At 37.6% G+C, this 17,957-nt stretch overlaps 1 protein-coding gene across 2 annotated transcripts in view; it reads right to left on the bottom strand.

Annotated features, from left to right (window-relative positions):
• Positions 1 to 3,786: 3,786 nt before the first annotated feature.
• The window catches only part of LOC117242175 (choline O-acetyltransferase), a 29,912-nt gene continuing 15,741 nt past the window's right edge, over positions 3,787 to 17,957 (bottom strand). The window contains exons 7-9 of one of the 2 annotated variants that reach the window (XM_033508638.1): positions 16,631 to 16,838; positions 6,540 to 6,740; positions 3,787 to 4,550 (exon numbers count right to left, since the gene is read on the bottom strand). In XM_033508638.1, the coding sequence (XP_033364529.1) occupies positions 4,341 to 4,550; positions 6,540 to 6,740; positions 16,631 to 16,838 (619 nt within the window). In that variant the 3' untranslated portion in view covers positions 3,787 to 4,340. The remainder of the gene's footprint in view (positions 4,551 to 6,539; positions 6,741 to 16,630; positions 16,839 to 17,957) is intronic. The other variant, XM_033508639.1, reaches the window with a different exon arrangement.

Raw genomic sequence — 17,957 nt, 5'->3', positions numbered from 1 at the left:
TTGATAGAGTCGTCGCTATGTTGGCTTTCGCCTGATATGCGCGATATTCTTGGTCGCGAAAATACGATCGCAACAGTTTTGCGATCCGCATAACTACTTCTAATGGTGACATCCCGTTTCATTTTAAATTTAATAGGTATTTGCAGCTTAAGATTAAAAATAATACAGAACACTTTCATACATATATCGTACACATATGCGCGAAAACAGATATAGATTTTTTATATTTAAACGTTTCTTGATATGTGCGTATATGTACGTGTATTGAGTTATATATGTATATTTATATATAATTTTATTTAGTAACAGTATAAGGAACCACCACAATTCCTCGCATTATTTGAAGATTCACTCTACGTTTAAGTCGAAGCAAACAATTGCTCAGACCATGAATATAAAATTTCCGATTTAATGTAATACGCAACAAATTCATCACTTAACGACAATATATGTATTAGATAAAACACTATTTTCAATAGAACATTTATGCTTTAGCGCAAGAAAACTTTGCTAAGCCTTAATGATAACCCTAAAACACGCGTGTTTTGCACATTGGAAGTATGTAGTTTATAACAAAGCTAACAAACAGCTTCGTAAAATATAAATAATGTCAACAAATGTGTCGTAGTATGTAACGTGTGTTACGCTATGCATATGTATAGACGTATATATGTTTATGTATATATGTGTGTATATATATATCATTTCTGTTTGATTCTAAATTACGGTAAAGTATGATAATTTGATACAATAGGATGAGAGTAATGATGTAAGTGACAGTAGCGCCGATCGTTAATATTTCTATCCTTTGAAATGAAAATTGAATTTTTCACTATCGACAGAGCTTGGTATATAAGAAAAGTAGCGTTAGTTACAGTAGTAGTTAATTAGACGTAGAACATTAATGTGATAGAGAGATAGAGCTATCATCAACGTTTGCCTGTCTATCGAAGAAGGGCAAACCATTGACCTACCTAAGAATTGGACAAGAGTTTACTGTGCGGGCGCCAAAACACGAACGATTGGCCACGTTTAGAATGTGTTGCGACAGACGAGGTCCGTGCGCTAGAAATCTTTTCTCTACCTTACCGAGTTATTTAGTATTTCAACTTCTATTCGTGTACTCTGTCTCTTCGTTGTCTTTACTGTAAAGGTATCAAACTATAAAACAAGCTTAACACCGCGAATGATATATTTTTACAGCCTTTACGATTGATATTTTATGTTTCATACTCGACAGCAATTTTATAATTTTGATATGATATAAATAAATCTTTCACTTAATAACAGTTTAGTAAATCTAAAACACGTGTTTAAGATTTTGTACTTGGTGTTTAAAGTGCTTCCGTTACGAAGAAATTTATATCGTGATGCTTCGCGATTAAATTTTTTTGTTATAATAATTTAATATCTGTAAAGTATACGTTAGATTGTACAAAATATATACGTTTCCTTCTTATGACGTAAAAGTAATCAAAGTTTCCAATCGTTTAATTGGCACGTATTATTATGTATTACGTTTCTACTGTTTCATGTCGAAACATATGATCTTTTTGCCAAATAAGGCAGTTTGTTTCAAAATTGTATTTAAGTCTGTTGCATCCTTTACATCATTTTTAACGTAATAGTGTTTTCCTATTCTTAGTGAATAATTTTGGCTTGAGAAAAATATGACAAAATTGTAGTTGAAATGAAAGCGATATTAAGATAGAAAAATTGGACACTAGCAGGATTAACAGGAAGATTTGATACTTTCTCACACGAAATAGTTGAATCATCATAGCACTGAATAAACGTATTCTTGTTTACAGTTTTAAACGATGGGTTATTATCAATTCTACAGAAAATAACTGTGGTATGTTAATTGCTTACAATAATTGAGCTATAAAGTTTACTTAGAGTGACTCGTGAAAGTATTTGAACACCCTTTAAAACAGAATATCTTTTCTCACATTGGACCAAACGACTTGAATTTTTTTTGGGAACATAGATGAATTAGTTAACCAGTTTATAAAAATATTTGAAAAAATTGCAACTGGTCGAAATCACGAAGAAAATAGTAAAGGTCTTTTTTACAATCTCCTTATTCGAGCCTGTAATAAAAATTTGAAAGATGTGTTAAGATTTATCTTAATTATATACGTACTGAAAATTTCATCGAAATCGGTTGATACAGAAACAAGGGACAGGCATCGAAAGATGTAAGAATCTTTAGATGTATTACAGTCATAGGTCCAAACTCGTGAGAAACTGCGATTTTCACCATTTTTCGCCAATCGTTTGTGACTCATAATAATGTTAACCACCGATCCATCTAACTTGTCAAAAGAAGTCAAGACGTTTGGTTCGATATTAAGAAAGATAGTTCTGTTTTAAAGGATGTTCGAATACTTTTGTGAGACGTTGTATGTGAAGATAAAGGTACATCGATATTCAACTATGTTTTATCAAACATGATTAATTAATGCTTTCTCCTGAGACAGAATACCACATTTTGGATGCCTTTTTCATTCAATGCATACAGATTCAATAAAATGTACGCTTCATAGTGAGACAACTAACAATAAAATCTACGCTCATCGAGCTAACAATAAAAGTAAATGTCATTGCTTCCAAACATATCGATATATCTCATTTAATCGTCGAATTACTCTTAAATTATTTGAATTTCGCAACATGAAGCTACGTGTATTAACATTTTCGTAGTTTCTAAATATCCCTAGATATTACTAACTAATCGTTTGATTACATTTAAGGTTACATGTCACTATAGAACATCCAATTCACGTGGCTAAACCCGTTAAAGCACCGATAGTTTAACAATACAACTAATTATTAGAATTAGACCCCCTTTAATCGTGAATGCACGATTAAAACCAAGCGAGAGGGAAATAACGAAACTTCGCTTTCGGTGGAAAGGAACTTCCAGCGCTCGGACATAAATGTTCGACGATCTTCGTAACAGGACTAGAGTTTTACAATGACCGATCGATCTATATTGCCTACTACACGCAGCGACTACCGTTTAAACGTTTTCGTCTCGGTTTGTTCGGCTTTGGTCGTCAATTACCTGATAAACATTTGTACGCGTGTACCTACTTAACAACAGATGAGATTACAGTGTCCAGTGATTTGCGAAGAATTTTTTAAGTTTATTAACGATTAGATGATTAACGCAGTTTTCTTCTAGATATGTATATCGATAACTGTAATAATAAGTAAGATGAACGTGATGTTTCTATACATGTATTGCTCGTAATAGAAGGCTTCCTTCGTACGGTAATTTATAATCTTTGTTAAAACAAATTGTGCCATTTGATGGAGAGTCTTTGCATATTGAAGTTTAATTCTGTAATATAATATATTAGAGAGAGAGAGAGAGAGAGAGAGAGAGAAGCAATTATTTTAACTGTTTAAAAAATATTATAGTAACTTAAAATTAAGGCAACGAATCGTTTCTTACTTAAAATATTGTAATAAAATATTGTTACCTGTAAATATGTAATAATAATTGAGTCCACTTTGAAAAAAAAGACATTTTACGTTACCCGTATTAAAGTTATCCCGACGATAAGAACTTTGTCGTTCTTTAATCCTTTAGTTTTTAATATAAAAATGTAAAACTGATATTAGTTGCACATTTTGTTACAAAATTTCTGCAACTTTGATTTCCTCTCCTTTAAAGCTTGAAAAGTTTGACTTAATACACTCTGGCCCTGGGAACATGTATATCTTTTCTAATTTTAAAATAAAATTAAAACAGTTTCATTAAGATAACCACAGATTACTATTTTGTTACAAACAAACTACTATCTTTAATTATCAGAAAAATTATCGACAATATTATACGATACTTAAAAAAAGATATTAAATATCAAATATGTAAACTGGGAAGAATAGCGAGACAAAATTTCTTTCAAATGACACAATTTCTTTTGGTTATTTCTATTCGTATTTGCGTTATTATATCACGAACATGAATCGAGGGAACAATCAAATACAAAATTCACTATGATATGTAGAATTATTAGCTAAAATGCATTCATTGGAAATAGATTGTTCGAAATAGATATAGAAAGTTTTTGCATCGGTTCTGTTCTATTCCTATTCATAATTTTAAAGAGGAATCAAATCAGCGATATCTAGCAAATTGTGTGAGTTCTAATGCGAACAGTTCTCTTAAACGCTTACTATTCGTACTACGCTAAATACTTTCTCAGACGAGCTCGAGTATACTTCCTTTCGATATGATTTCGGACTCGCAACCGAGAAATGATCATTATTTCTATCTAGCATCTTAATACTTTGCTTTGGCGTGACTTTATCTCTTAGTCGCCAGTTTATCTCTGATTCGCTCTGTTTAACATGTCTGCCATGTCCCATAAGCTTTGCTTGAGCGTTTGAGCGAAACGTGTTGCGTTCGTCCTGCCATCGCTATGGAAAGCAGATACAGAAAATATGATGCCGTTGCTTCTCAGATTGTAAGCGCAACCGTAACCGTCTGGTACTACTGGACCGTAACCAATGATTGCATCGTTTTTCGAAGTTACCTGAAAATTGGATATTTCTTGTTAGTCGGTATTTAAAGTACGGGGGAGATTAAAATAGGGATTATTAGAAATTAAATTATTAAGAAGATTATTAGAAAAAATAGAATTTAAGCAGAAATTCGATTGATCGATTTGTTTAATGTTTCGATGCTACAAGTAAATGTTAACCACTTCAATTGTAATTTACTAAGTACTAAAATTGTCAAATTGTAAAATCGTAAAATCATAATCTTTATGCAGTATGAGTCTGTAACCTGCAGTGTCATGGATAATTATAAACTCAACCTTATTTTTAGATTTTTCATAATATTAAAATGAGAAAACATTAAAATTGAGAAAATCGTTTATACAATTTCATATTATAATATAAAATAAAGCTGAAGATACAACAAGCAGAAATCTTCTTCTTTCGAAGTTTGGATGAAATGAATTTTACTGCTAGAATTGTATTTGTTGCTGTGAAGAAATATGTTACGTCGCGTAACACTACCTAGCCGAGGCCACACACCGCTGGCAATATGGCAACCAGATGTCTTCGGATACTCCCAGCGTATCTTCCATGATTTCAAGGACCTTCCATAAATCACATAGATTTCCTAGAAAAGGTCCTTCAAACAAAACAAACATCTGGTTCGGAGGAATTTCTAGAGACTGTTGTCTACCACGGCGAAAAAGGGAAAGTTGGTTTTCTCACGTACGCTGCAACTTTCCTCCCACTAACCACTTTCTCTCGAGGGCGGTTAAGACCCTTCGTTTAACCAATTAAAAACGAAGCCTATTCCCTCACTCTCCTAAATAACATCGGCACCAACAAATCCGATGGTCCCGTGCGCTAGACACACTCATCCTTAGCTCTCCTCCGAGACAGCATCGTCTTCCAAGAGTACTGTTTTTGCATCCTTCGAACGGTCAACATCCTTCGAGCGGGTATACACACCCGCAGATCACTCAGTCACTCACTCATCTCGTACATACGCACCAGTGTAACTATCCTCGTTATAAGTTGTGGAATAAACGGTGAAATATAACTTACTACTGTGTCATATTCAAATCAACTACCTCTGTTATCCTAAACGAAACAGGGGAACGACTACTTCGCGGCGTCGATTCACCGAATCGTAGCGAGAATTTACGCCTCTCGCTGACGCGTTTTCCTCGCGACCGCGTCTCTCCGCGAACGGTCGTAACAAAATATGAAATATGTTAATTTTGTTACATTTTCATTCAATATTTAGTGGCTTTCCTTTTATTTTTTTAAAGCGGATTTTATTCTCTTTTAAGTTCAATATTTTCTATAGATAGTTTCTTTTGATCGTAAACTTTTCCAGAATTCTCCACAGGTTTTCGATTGAATTCAGATCTGCACTCAATGCTGACTAATAATTCTAATTATAAGTAATAATTCTATTCCGTAATCTTGAAACCACTTGTTTGTAGTGGCAGCTGTATGAATAGGAGCATTGTCTCGTTAAAAAAATGTTTTTTGCTTTCCATTCCAGTTATGTAAGGTAATAATTCACCATGTAACATGTCCTAATATCCTGTAGCGTTCAATCTACCTTTTACAAAAACAATTTCACTCAATCATTTCCAGGCATGATCAGTGGTGTCTTGAATATATTGAAGAGATAATGCAGAAAATGTGTTTGAGTCTATAATTATTCACAGCGCTGTATACCTAGTAATTTATCAGTTTGCTAACGTAATTAGCTAGCAAATTACTGTGCTCGGAGACTCTAATAAATTATTATATTAATAATCTCGTAATCAATTTGGACATAAAGATGTACAACTAATAATTTATGTAGTATGCAGAATCAATCTGACAGATAATGATGATGATGATGAAGTGCTACAGATCTGTTTGGTCATCGTGTATAATGACCTCGTGTGGACAACTTTGAGGTGTTGGAGAACGAAAGCCTACATGAAAGTGGCATACATGTGAGAGTTTCAAGTATCGATCAATCGTTGATCATCATTATTAACCTGTGACGTGGAAAGAGCAAAATGATTGACGATCTTATAAGCCTGATCAGTGAAAATATCCGGGATTGGCTCTCCAGCTTCTTGCGCGGCGTAACGGAGGCCCATTAAGTGGTTGTCGATTCCATAACCATTTATGTTGTCGTTCATTTCCTTAGTCTGTCGTTGTACCGCCAAATCAAACAGCTCCTTGATCCTCTCTTGCTGAAAAAGCCATTGCGAACGGACCATTTCAATGGTGAGCGAAAATAACATATACATATGTATATTCTATATTTATATATCTACACTTCTGTAGTAATTCATTAGAAATGTTAACATTAAAGAATTATTTGTACGCAGAAAATGGACATATTAAGTTCATGTTAATATATGTAAATGCATGCGTGTATATATATAAGTACTTTCGTATACATGATGCCTCGCATTTTGTTGTACATATTCATTAATATTAATTACTAAGAAAAATTAATTTCGAAAATTTATTATACCTTTGAACGAATTTGATTCCTGCACAAAGGCAGCATGTACGTTAATATGCATCGTGTGTTATATGTCGTATATTATAGCGTCGTATATTATTCACTGATAAAAAATATTAATATATTTATATGTAACGCATATTTAATTGAAGCACGGTTGACAACGTACTGAATTTTTAAAGTGTTGTATTATAAAAGACAGAAAATGTGATTTGTTATGCTTTTTATCGGTGGTCTTCATATACTAACTCTGAGACGAACTATAGTTTTACTTTAGGTAAAGTTAGAAAATAAGAAAATGTTTAGGAAAATGTTTGTTTGAGCGTTTGTTGAGCGTGAATTTAAAAGGAAATATGTACAGTATAATCTTTCTTATTCGAATATCCTAATATCCAAACGCTGTATTATCTAAACATAGTATTTCTCAGTATTCCCTTCTTCATTTCTCTTCTTTCAAATATATACATATTTTATTAGTGTTCATATATAACGTACTCTATCCTAGATTCGATTGATTGAGTTTTGATTATAAGAATTTATTATGAAACTAATAGCGTTCTAACTATTGAAACAAACTACGACATAATTAAAAAACTCGAAACTGGTGCAAGTGCAACAGAATTACCAAGAATACATAGTGTTGGGAAAGCCGCGATCACAGACATTAAAAAATAAAAATATCATATTGAAAATTATCCGATGCATATTCCTCTGATGCTGGCAATAGTAAAAAAGCTTTAAATATACTGAGGTAATGAAATAGTTTCATTGCGATAAAGACGATAATAGTGGCGATTCTACACAAATGGAAGCAACAAACGAGCTCCAGATTTTCTGAAAGACATTGGTTTCTACAACTTGCTGTAGATTCGTTTCGTTCCACTGAACGTAGTCACTAATAGCTGTAGAAGGCGCGCGTGATCCTAAACACGCAATTAAAAAGAAAAGTAGCAAACGAAAGTGACGATGAAGAGGTGCCTTTTTGTAAAAGATTTCGATGATTCGCAGTACAAGAAGAGATTCTTCTGTATGCAGAATTATGTGATTCAGCAGTCAACAAGATATGGGATTCATAAATATTTAAAGAATCTGTCAATTAATCTTAATCTGTATTTGAATAAATGAAATTCCACATCGGGAAAATGATCGCTTCATTATCGGAAAATTTCATTATCCCAACAGTTTTGTCTCCTTATTAGTTCGGATAAGATAGATTTTACTGTATTTCGATGATACTGACTTATAACTTATAAGAGCTTCGTCTCAAAATAATATGAGGAACCAATTTATACAAAAGAAAATCGTAGAGCTCCATTTAAGGAAAAGTGGAATTGTGTCGGTGCATTCTTCTTTATAACCTTTTCCTAACTATAACTTTTCGCTTCAATAAAACTACAGTCCGTCCCAGTTACTAAAATTATTTTGTATATAAACCATTACGATTTAATTAGTACTCGTTTGTTCTCCCATTGTCAACTATTAATTTGACATTTGAGTACCTAGTATTTCTTTCGTGAAAATCATTGAAAACTAACTTGATCGGAAATGAAGTTATGCATATAAGAAGAAAATATTGTCTGGTTGTGGCTATATACGTACATAAATATTTTTAGGCGATCAACCACCCCATTTTCTGTTGTTAGTGCAAACTAGGAAACATTCTGTATACGGTACACGAAAACGAGTGTATCCACGGAAACGTATGGGCTCGTTAGTCGTTAGGGTAGAAAACTACACGCACGGAGGGAGTCAATTTCATTATCGTGCATTTTCGATGAACAGCCGAGTAATTGCGGGATAGAGGACGGCTGAAATAACATCGTGATAAACGAGAAACAACAGTCAGCTCGCCGTGCCATTTTCCAGACGAGGGTGAACCGCGGAAAGAAAGCAAACGGTAAACCCCCATGAAACTCGCCCGAGGCCACTCGAGAGACCAGGCAAACACTCCAACGGGAAAAAGAGCGAACACGGTCTAGTTTAATTGATTGCCTTTTTCTTCAAGAGTCTCCCTTCCTTTATTATTTCGTTATTTTTCCCATCTATATAGACTTGTCCACCGCTTGTCGTTTTTGTGGAATCGTATTTATGATTTCGGTTCTTCTTTTCGGATTAATGCTGTGTACGTACACCTCTGTAGATGAGTATGAGAACTTGCGAAAAGTGAAAGAAACATGAAAAGCTCGAGTAATTTGGGTGAAACTGTGAAAAGACTGACTAGACTTCGATTTCGATGATTTTTGGTATATTGTAAAACTTAAGTTTTGTAAAACTTAAGTTAACTAAGGTTTTGAGTTACCTTTTTCTATGCATATGTCGGAGATGAAAGGAAAGCCGAAGCCTTTCCTTGGAAATTTTGGGAACATCCTCTAGTACCTTAGCCTAGATTTTATTATAGTTGTAATTGCTTAAGATTTGTAATAAGCGAGATTGGGTTCGAGGTGACAATCGGTCGCTGAACGTAGCCACGGTCACGGGATGGATGTTTTATCTAACGGAGGTCTGGAGTGGTTGTATGTGTTTTCCGAGAAATGTGGTTGTGGCGGCATGCGGCCTCGAGAGCGGGCCTAGCCACGTGTGATGTTGCCTCGGAGGTGCCGATGCAATGGGACATACATTGTATTAGTAATCAAAACTCCAGGCAGAAACTGCCTAGCAACGGCGTTTGGAACTTTCTCGATGCTTCCAACGAGTGTGCCTAGCAACGGCGTTTGGAACCTTCTCGATGCTTCCAAACGGGTATAGAAAACAAAATGCAATCGTACAGGAAGAAAAATCTCCACGAGGCTGGCATTCTTGCGATTGCCTTGGAGAGTGATACATTTTCGACGATCGCATTTGCGTCTAAGTTAGTTTCGCTTAGTAAGGAGTTATCCCGGTGACCGTGGATTCGTTTGAACTCAAACATTGCTAATAATATTATTTAATTTAATTATTCGTAGATCGTATTATTCATTAGGCTTAGTGTTTGTTAGACTTATTATTAGTTGTACTTATTATTTGTTAAGCTTAGTGATAGACCTGTATACACGTGTAAATAAAATCTCGGCTTTGTGAAACGATGGCTAGTCCACATGAAGAGTCGTCGCGCGCCCAAAATTCGAATCGTGATCCGACATCAGAAGTGGTATTAGAACCGTTTAAAGTGCTACAAGAGCAAATGGTCCTTATGCGTGAGTTAATTCAGACGCTAGCGCACAAACCGGGGGAGCAAAGACCGAGTACGGAATCTAAGGATGCAACGTTACCACGTTTTGACCCCGAAGGCGCGGACGCCGATCCATCCGCGTGGTGCTCTCATACTGATCTGATTTTGAAAGACCACCCGATGCAAGATAGTGCGTTACTTTCCGCTGTAAATCGCGCCCTAAGGGGTCCTGCTGCGCATTGGCTTTCACAAATGGTGCGTGGTGGAAAGCTTACCTGGCCAACGTTTAAGGAACAATTTCTTTCGCGTTTTGGTGGCAGAGAGACAGCCGCTTCGGCGTTAATAAGGATATCCAGAGAACGACCGTCGGAGACTGAATCCCCGGGAGCGTACGGTAGTCGCCTCCGCTCCATGCTGCAGACGAAGTTGCAAGATCTAACGATGCCCGAAGTGATCAATGCCCTCGCCCTTTATATACTGAGTTCACAAGATCGACGCTTTCGGCGACTAACGCTCGCGAATAATATCAGGACGGAGGACCAATTTCATGATGAAATGAGGATTCTCCCTTACAACGATCAGCCGACATTTTCGCCAAGAAATTCACTAACGGAACCTGAAGCTAAACGAAGCAGGCTATCAGTTCCTCGGATTAAGTGCTACCGCTGTGGTGCTCACGGACATAGGAGAACGGAGTGTCGCCTGCAAACACAAACGGGGAAGGAGCAGGATATACGACCAGTCGCATCGTCGAAGGTGACCTGCTTCAAATGCCACGAGGAGGGACATATCGCGCCTAATTGCCCATCATCGCGGAAAAGAAACTACGATTCCATTGACGAACGCCGGATCGACTCCTGTGTAGTGGAAGCTCCGGCTGGTAGATTAAGCCATCTGGGTGAGTCGTATCCATTTTACTTTGATTCTGGGGCCGAGTGTTCGTTAATCAAAGAGTCCCTAGCCTCGAAATTTTCGGGTAAAAGAATAACCGATGTGGTAGTGATGCGGGGGATCGGGAATACTTGTATTAAGAGTACACTTCAGATTTTGTCCACTGTTTGTATTAACGGTCTTACATTGGAGATAGTTTTTCATGTCCTTGCTGACGATTACCTAAAATACGACATCATGATTGGTCGCGAGATTTTGAGCCAGGGATTCGACGTAAATATCACGCAAAATAGCCTCGTTATTTGTAAAACAAAGGTCGTTAACGCTTGTGGTAAAGTCGCGGAAGATGCGGTCAACATTAACGAGGTTGACACTGATGTGATCGGTAACGATAAAGATCGATTAATCTCTGTTCTCGAAAAATTTAAAGAATCATTCATTACGGGTTTCCCGCGTACTCGCGTCAGTACGGGCCAGTTGGAAATACGGCTAATTGATTCTAACGTCACCGTGCAGAGAAGCCCTTACAGGCTTAGCGAGGAAGAGCGAAGAATAGTACGCGAGAGAATAGACGAATTAATTAAAGCACAAATTGTAAAACCTAGTAATTCGCCGTTCGCGAGCCCTATGATACTCGTGAAGAAGAAGGACGGCTCAGACAGATTGTGTGTAGACTTTCGAGCGCTGAATAAAAATACGGTCGCGGATCGGTATCCCTTACCCCTTATTGCTGACCAAATCGCGAGATTGCAGAGTGCGAGATACTTCATTAGCCTGGACATGGCTAGCGGATTTCACCAGATTCCCATTCATCCTAACTCGACGGAATATACTGCGTTCGTTACCCCCGACGGTCAATACGAATATGTGACGATGCCGTTTGGGTTGAAAAATGCACCAGCCGTTTTCCAGAGAGCCATTTTCAAGGCCTTAGGCGACCTCGCTTATTCGTATGTCGCTGTTTATTTGGACGACGTTCTAATAATCGCCGACTCAATAGATCAAGCTCTAGAAAGGTTGCACACTGTACTAAACACTCTCGTAAACGCCGGATTTTCTTTCAATTTCGCTAAATGTTCTTTTCTGAAGACGTCGGTACTTTATTTGGGATATGTAATTCGTAACGGAGAAGTTCGTCCAAACCCGGGAAAAATACAAGCTTTGAATTCTTTACCTGCACCGTCGACCGTCACACAGCTTAGGCAGTTCATAGGTTTGGCCTCTTACTTCCGAAAATTTATTCCTAAATTTTCACAAGTGATGAAACCCTTGTACGCACTCACTTCTAGTAACAAGCACATAACTTGGACGGACAGGCACGAAAAGATAAGACAACAGATAATTTCCGTCCTGACCGACGCGCCGGTGTTAATGATATTTGATCCCAATCGTCCCATAGAGCTACATACCGACGCTAGTTCGGAGGGGTATGGAGCTATTTTAATGCATAAAGTCGAAAAGGAAAACAGAGTCATCGAATATTATAGTAAAAGGACCAGTCCCGCGGAATCTAGGTATCATTCGTACGAACTGGAGACACTAGCAGTAGTAAGCGCCGTCAAGCATTTCCGACACTACTTACATGGACGGAAATTCTTAGTAGTTACCGACTGTAATTCCTTGAAAGCCTCCAGCAACAAAGTAAACTTAAACGACCGGGTTTATAGGTGGTGGGCTTATTTGCAAACATTCGATTTTGACATCATGTATCGAGAGGGTAAACGAATGGCCCACGTAGATTTCTTTTCGCGAAACCCTGTAGACTTGAATCGCCGTATGATAGACAAGGTCGCAGAGAAAGAGATTAATCTGGCCGAGATCTCCGAAGATTGGCTATTAGCGGAACAACGTCGCGATCCGCAAATCTCCGAAATCGTTAATAAATTACAGAACGAAGAGCTCGCGGAAGATATCGCGAATACCTATGAACTGCGATCCGGTACACTTTACCGTAAAATACAACGAAAGGGCAGAACCCTTTGCTTACCCATTGTTCCGAGAGGTTTTAGATGGTCCGTCATCAACCATGTGCATCAGTCAATTATGCACTTAGGATGGGATAAAACGCTCGAGAAGCTCTATGAGTATTATTGGTTCGAGGGAATGGCGAAGTATGTTCGCAAATTTGTCGAGAACTGCCATGCTTGTAGAGTTTCGAAGGCTAGTTCAGGTAAAATACAGGCTGAACTGCATCCTATACCTAAGACCGGCATACCGTGGCATACGGTGCACATGGACATAACGGGCAAGCTGAGTGGCAAGAATGACTCGAAAGAGTATGTCGTCGTCTTGATCGATGCCTTTACGAAATTCGTGCACTTACATCACACACGCAAATTGGATTCGCTTAGCGTTATCAAAGCACTTAAGTCCGCCGTGTTTTTGTTCGGTAGTCCCTGTCGGATAATAGCAGATCAGGGTAGATGTTTCACGGGCCGGGAATTTCAAGAATTCTGTGCAAGCAAACAAATCAAAGTTCATTTGATCGCGACCGGTGCAAGTAGGGCCAATGGGCAAGTAGAACGTGTTATGAGCACGTTAAAAAATATGTTCACAACGGTAGAAACGACCGGGCGTTCATGGCAAGACGCGATCGGGGAGATGCAATTGGCTTTGAATTGCACCATCAACCGCGTAACCAAATCGAGTCCTTTAGAGTTATTGATTGGTAGAGCAGCAAGACCGTATGACTTATTACTACCTGATAACATCGAGGAAAAAGAAATAGATATCTCCAGTGTAAGACAACAGGCAATAAAAGAGATGGAAACTAGTGCTAGGTATGACAAAGAGAGATTCGATAAAACCAAAGCTAAAGCAGTTAGGTTTAATCTCGGTGATTTGGTACTACGCCAAAATGAAGAAAGGAACCAGACAAAATTGGATCCAAAATTCAGGGGTCCGTTTGTGATATCGGAGGTCCTGGAAGGAGACCGATATACCTTGAAAACACTGGATGGGAAAAGGTCATACAAGTACAGTCATGACAGGTTAAGGAAAATGCCGGATAGTTGCATTCCTGCGGAGTTGGATGTCTGTTGTGATGACGAGAACAGTGACCATGGCGATGTGAGTACCCCGATCCCAGAGGATCGTAGAATTATATGAGCGCAGGTGCGGCCATGGGATGAAGTTCAGTGCGGTCAGGCACTGGAAGTGACGATGTCACGAAGCTGGGAGCCGGTTTAGTACCGACAGCGACAATGTCACGAGGTTGGAGCTGGTCTAGTACCGACAGCGACAATGTCACGGATTTGGAACTGGTCTAGTACCGACAGCGACGATGTCACGAAGCTGGAGCTGGTCTAGTACCGACAGTGACAATGTCACGAGGCTGGAGGCGGTCTAGTGTTGACAGCGATCGTGTTACGAAGCTGGTTATGTAACGAACTTTGAGAGTATGTGCGATTCGAAGGATGAGACCTATTTGGGTGTGAAATCGAGAATGGTCCGTCATGTCATTACGACCCGACTGAAAGCACGCAGAATGCAATTGGCACTTTGAATGCTAATCACAATAATACTAATCTTGTTTCCTTCTGTTTTGTTGACGAAGGTACACCCGAGGACGTGTGATAGTCAGGATGGCCGTGTCGCAGATGAAAGGAAAGCCGAAGCATTTCCTTGGAAATTTTCGGAACATCCTCTAGTACCTTAGCTTAGATTTTATTATAGTTGTAATTGCTTAAGATTTGTAATAAGCGACATTGGGTTCGAGGTGACAATAGGTCGCTGAACGTAGCCACGGTCACGGGATGGATGTTTTATCTAACGGAGGTCTGGAGTGGTTGTATGTGTTTTCCGAGAAATGTAGTTGTGGCGGTATGCGGCCTCGAGAGCGGGCCGAGCCACGTGTGATGTTGCCTCGGAGGTGCCGATGCAGTGGGACATACATTGTATTAGTAATCAAAACTCCAGGCAGAAACTGCCTAGCAACGGCGTTTGGAACTTTCTCGATGCTTCCAACGAGTGTGCCTAGCTACGGCGTTTGGAACCTTCTCGATGCTTCCAAACGGGTATAGAAAACAAAATGCAATCGTACAGGGAGAAAAATCTCCACGAGGCTGGCATTCTTGCGATTGCCTTGGAGAGTGATACATCGAGCATTTTCGACGATCGCATTTGCGTCTAAGTTAGTTTCGCTTAGTAAGGAGTTATCCCGGTGACCGTGGATTCGTTTGAACTCAAACATTGCTAATAGTATTATTTGATTTAATTATTCGTAGATCGTATTATTCATTAGGCTTAGTGTTTGTTAGACTTATTATTAGTTGTACTTATTATTTGTTAAGCTTAGTGATAGACCTGTATATACGTGTAAATAAAATCTCGGCTTTGTGAAACGATGGCTAGTCCACATGAAGAGTCGTCGCGCGCCTAAAATTCGAATCGTGATCCGACACATATAAGGGCTGGACTTGCCTAGTTTCCGAAATATTTACAAAGAACTGCTGGTGGAAGAACTGAATTCTGCGTACAGTATGCGTACAGTATTCTTTTGCTGATAGCCAAGTAGATGTTATATGAAGATGACATATAGGTTTCTTTAGATAGAATCATATAATTTTAAATACAGTAATCGATCCGCCTCAGCATTCTCTACAAAGAAAGTATTCACCTAATTATGTAGAAAAATCATTAGTTTAGAAGATATTTTAACTTTAATTTGTAAAATTTAAAGTATTAAACTATCAGCTTGCGTCTTTCTTTGTCTACCGTACTTTAAATTTGACAAATTAAAGTTAAAATATCTTCTAAACTAATGACTTTTCTGCATAATTAGGTGGCCACTTTTTTGTAGAGAATGTTGAAACGGATCTATTACAGTATTTAAAATTATATGATTCCATAAAAAAAAATGTATATCACCTTCATATGATCTCTACTTGGCCATCTATGTAAAAGCTAACTTCACCAGATTATGCTCTTTCGTACCATACTACTTTTGTCTGAAATATCTTTCTGTACTTTTGATACTTACAGAAGTAATCGTGTTTATACAACTAAAACGAACATACTGTAGTTGCGCATGTTTGGCAACGTATGCATTAATATTGGTTGCTGGATGTCTCATTATCCGCCGGATAAAATAACGCCTAAACCAAACCTAATTCTTTTGCTTATACTTTATCGGTTTGGATCAGGTGTCATTTTTCACACTCAGCAACCAATTCTGACATTATACGTTACTATCGTTATATATCATGTTTTACTTATAGTTTGTCGGTTTGGGTTAAGTGTTATTTTTCACACTCGATAATCAATGCTGACACATACGTTGCCACAGATGCGCAATTATAGGTAGAATTCACCGTAGCAGTTTTTCGCGAGTATCTCAGAGACTAAACGAATTCAGCCTTTATATGTATAGGAGAAATTGTTCAAAATATCAATTTCTACAACATATCCTAAAATCACCGAAATCGGAGCCTAGTCAGTCTTTCCACAGTTTCAGCGTAATCTGAAGCTTAAGTAATTGGATGGTCGTTATGTTTTGAAAATATTTCGTCTATGGGGAGTATCGTGTCGCTACAAACGACAAACTCTACGAAATACAGCCAAGTTTCAGTTACACTGTAAATGGTGAACTGAACTCTTTTGATGCCATCGTCTAGGGTGTTGCTTTGCTGATTCGTGGTTTGACTTTCGGGATCCCCTTGGCACATGGCCTTCGCCCAGGCCAGAGCTTCCGGGCTGGCTGCTCTGATGCAATCGATTCTTCCTAATGCGAATCTTCGAATGCCTGCGCTCTCGTAAGTTGCTACTAAGTTTCCATGCAATCTGTTCCAAACAAAAGATTTTAGACATAAGAATTTATTATTAGCTTCTTTACAGTTGTTAATAAATTCAGAGTGCATATGTACAGTATCCTGAACAATTATAAACTCAACCCTATTTTTAGATATTTCATAATATTAAAACAAAGATTGACAAAATTGTTTATATAATTTCATATTATAATATAATACAAAATTGAAAATACAACAAACAGAAATTCCCTTCTTTTGAGGTTTGCAAGAAATTAAATTTTCTCTTAAAACTATGTTTGTGGCTGTGAAAGAATATAAACTCAATTTTCTTATGTTTTCATTCAATATTTAGTGGATTGCTCTTTATTTTTGATTACTTCTATTAAACTATTAGGTACACTATCCTCTAACTTATTTGAAGTTGTGTTTCAAATAATCGCCCACATTGATTTTATTCTTTTTTTTTAAGTTCAACGATATTTTCTATAGTTGGCTTCTCCTGATCGTAAACGTTTTTAACCAAGAATTTCCCACAAGTTCATGATCGTTTTCAAATCAGCACTCAATACTGTTCATGTTAATAATTCTATTGCGAAATCTTGAAACCACCTTTTTTGTAGCGGCCTCCTTTTGAGAAATGTCTTTTGTCTTCTGTTTCAGTCATGAAAGGCAATAATTCGCCATGTAACATCTCTCGATATCCTGTAGCGTTCAATTTAACTTTCGCAAGAACAATTTCACTTAACATATCTAGACATGATCAATGGTTTCTTGGAAATACTGAAGAGATAATGCAGAAAATGCGTTTGTGTCTCGAATTATTCACCACACTGTTAATACATATGTTGATACGTTGCTCAAAACAATAAAAAATCGCTCTTATGAATGGTTCTATAGCATCAATCAAACGAACAAGCTATATAGACTTAATGTCTCTTAATAAGATATGTTATTCGTATGACACTGTGATACATTTAAGACAATAATTTGGAAGATAAACTAACATAGCATAAAAGAACGCATGGAATGGATATAAAAAGTCGCAGTAACAGGAAGAAGGAACATCTCATAATAATTAGAACGTAATTGTTTTGAGCAGCGTGTTAACATAAGCGAGGACCATTGTGACACTTCGTAAATAGTAAATAGT

This window comes from Bombus vosnesenskii, unplaced genomic scaffold (genome assembly GCF_011952255.1).
Source record: "Bombus vosnesenskii isolate JDL3184/JDL3185 unplaced genomic scaffold, Bvos_JDL3184-5_v1.1 scf7180000016264, whole genome shotgun sequence".
In the NCBI taxonomy this organism is placed as follows: Eukaryota; Metazoa; Arthropoda; class Insecta; order Hymenoptera; family Apidae; genus Bombus; species Bombus vosnesenskii.
The sequence above is the reverse complement of the archived record's forward strand: the minus strand, read 5'-3'. Positions and strand labels throughout refer to the sequence as shown.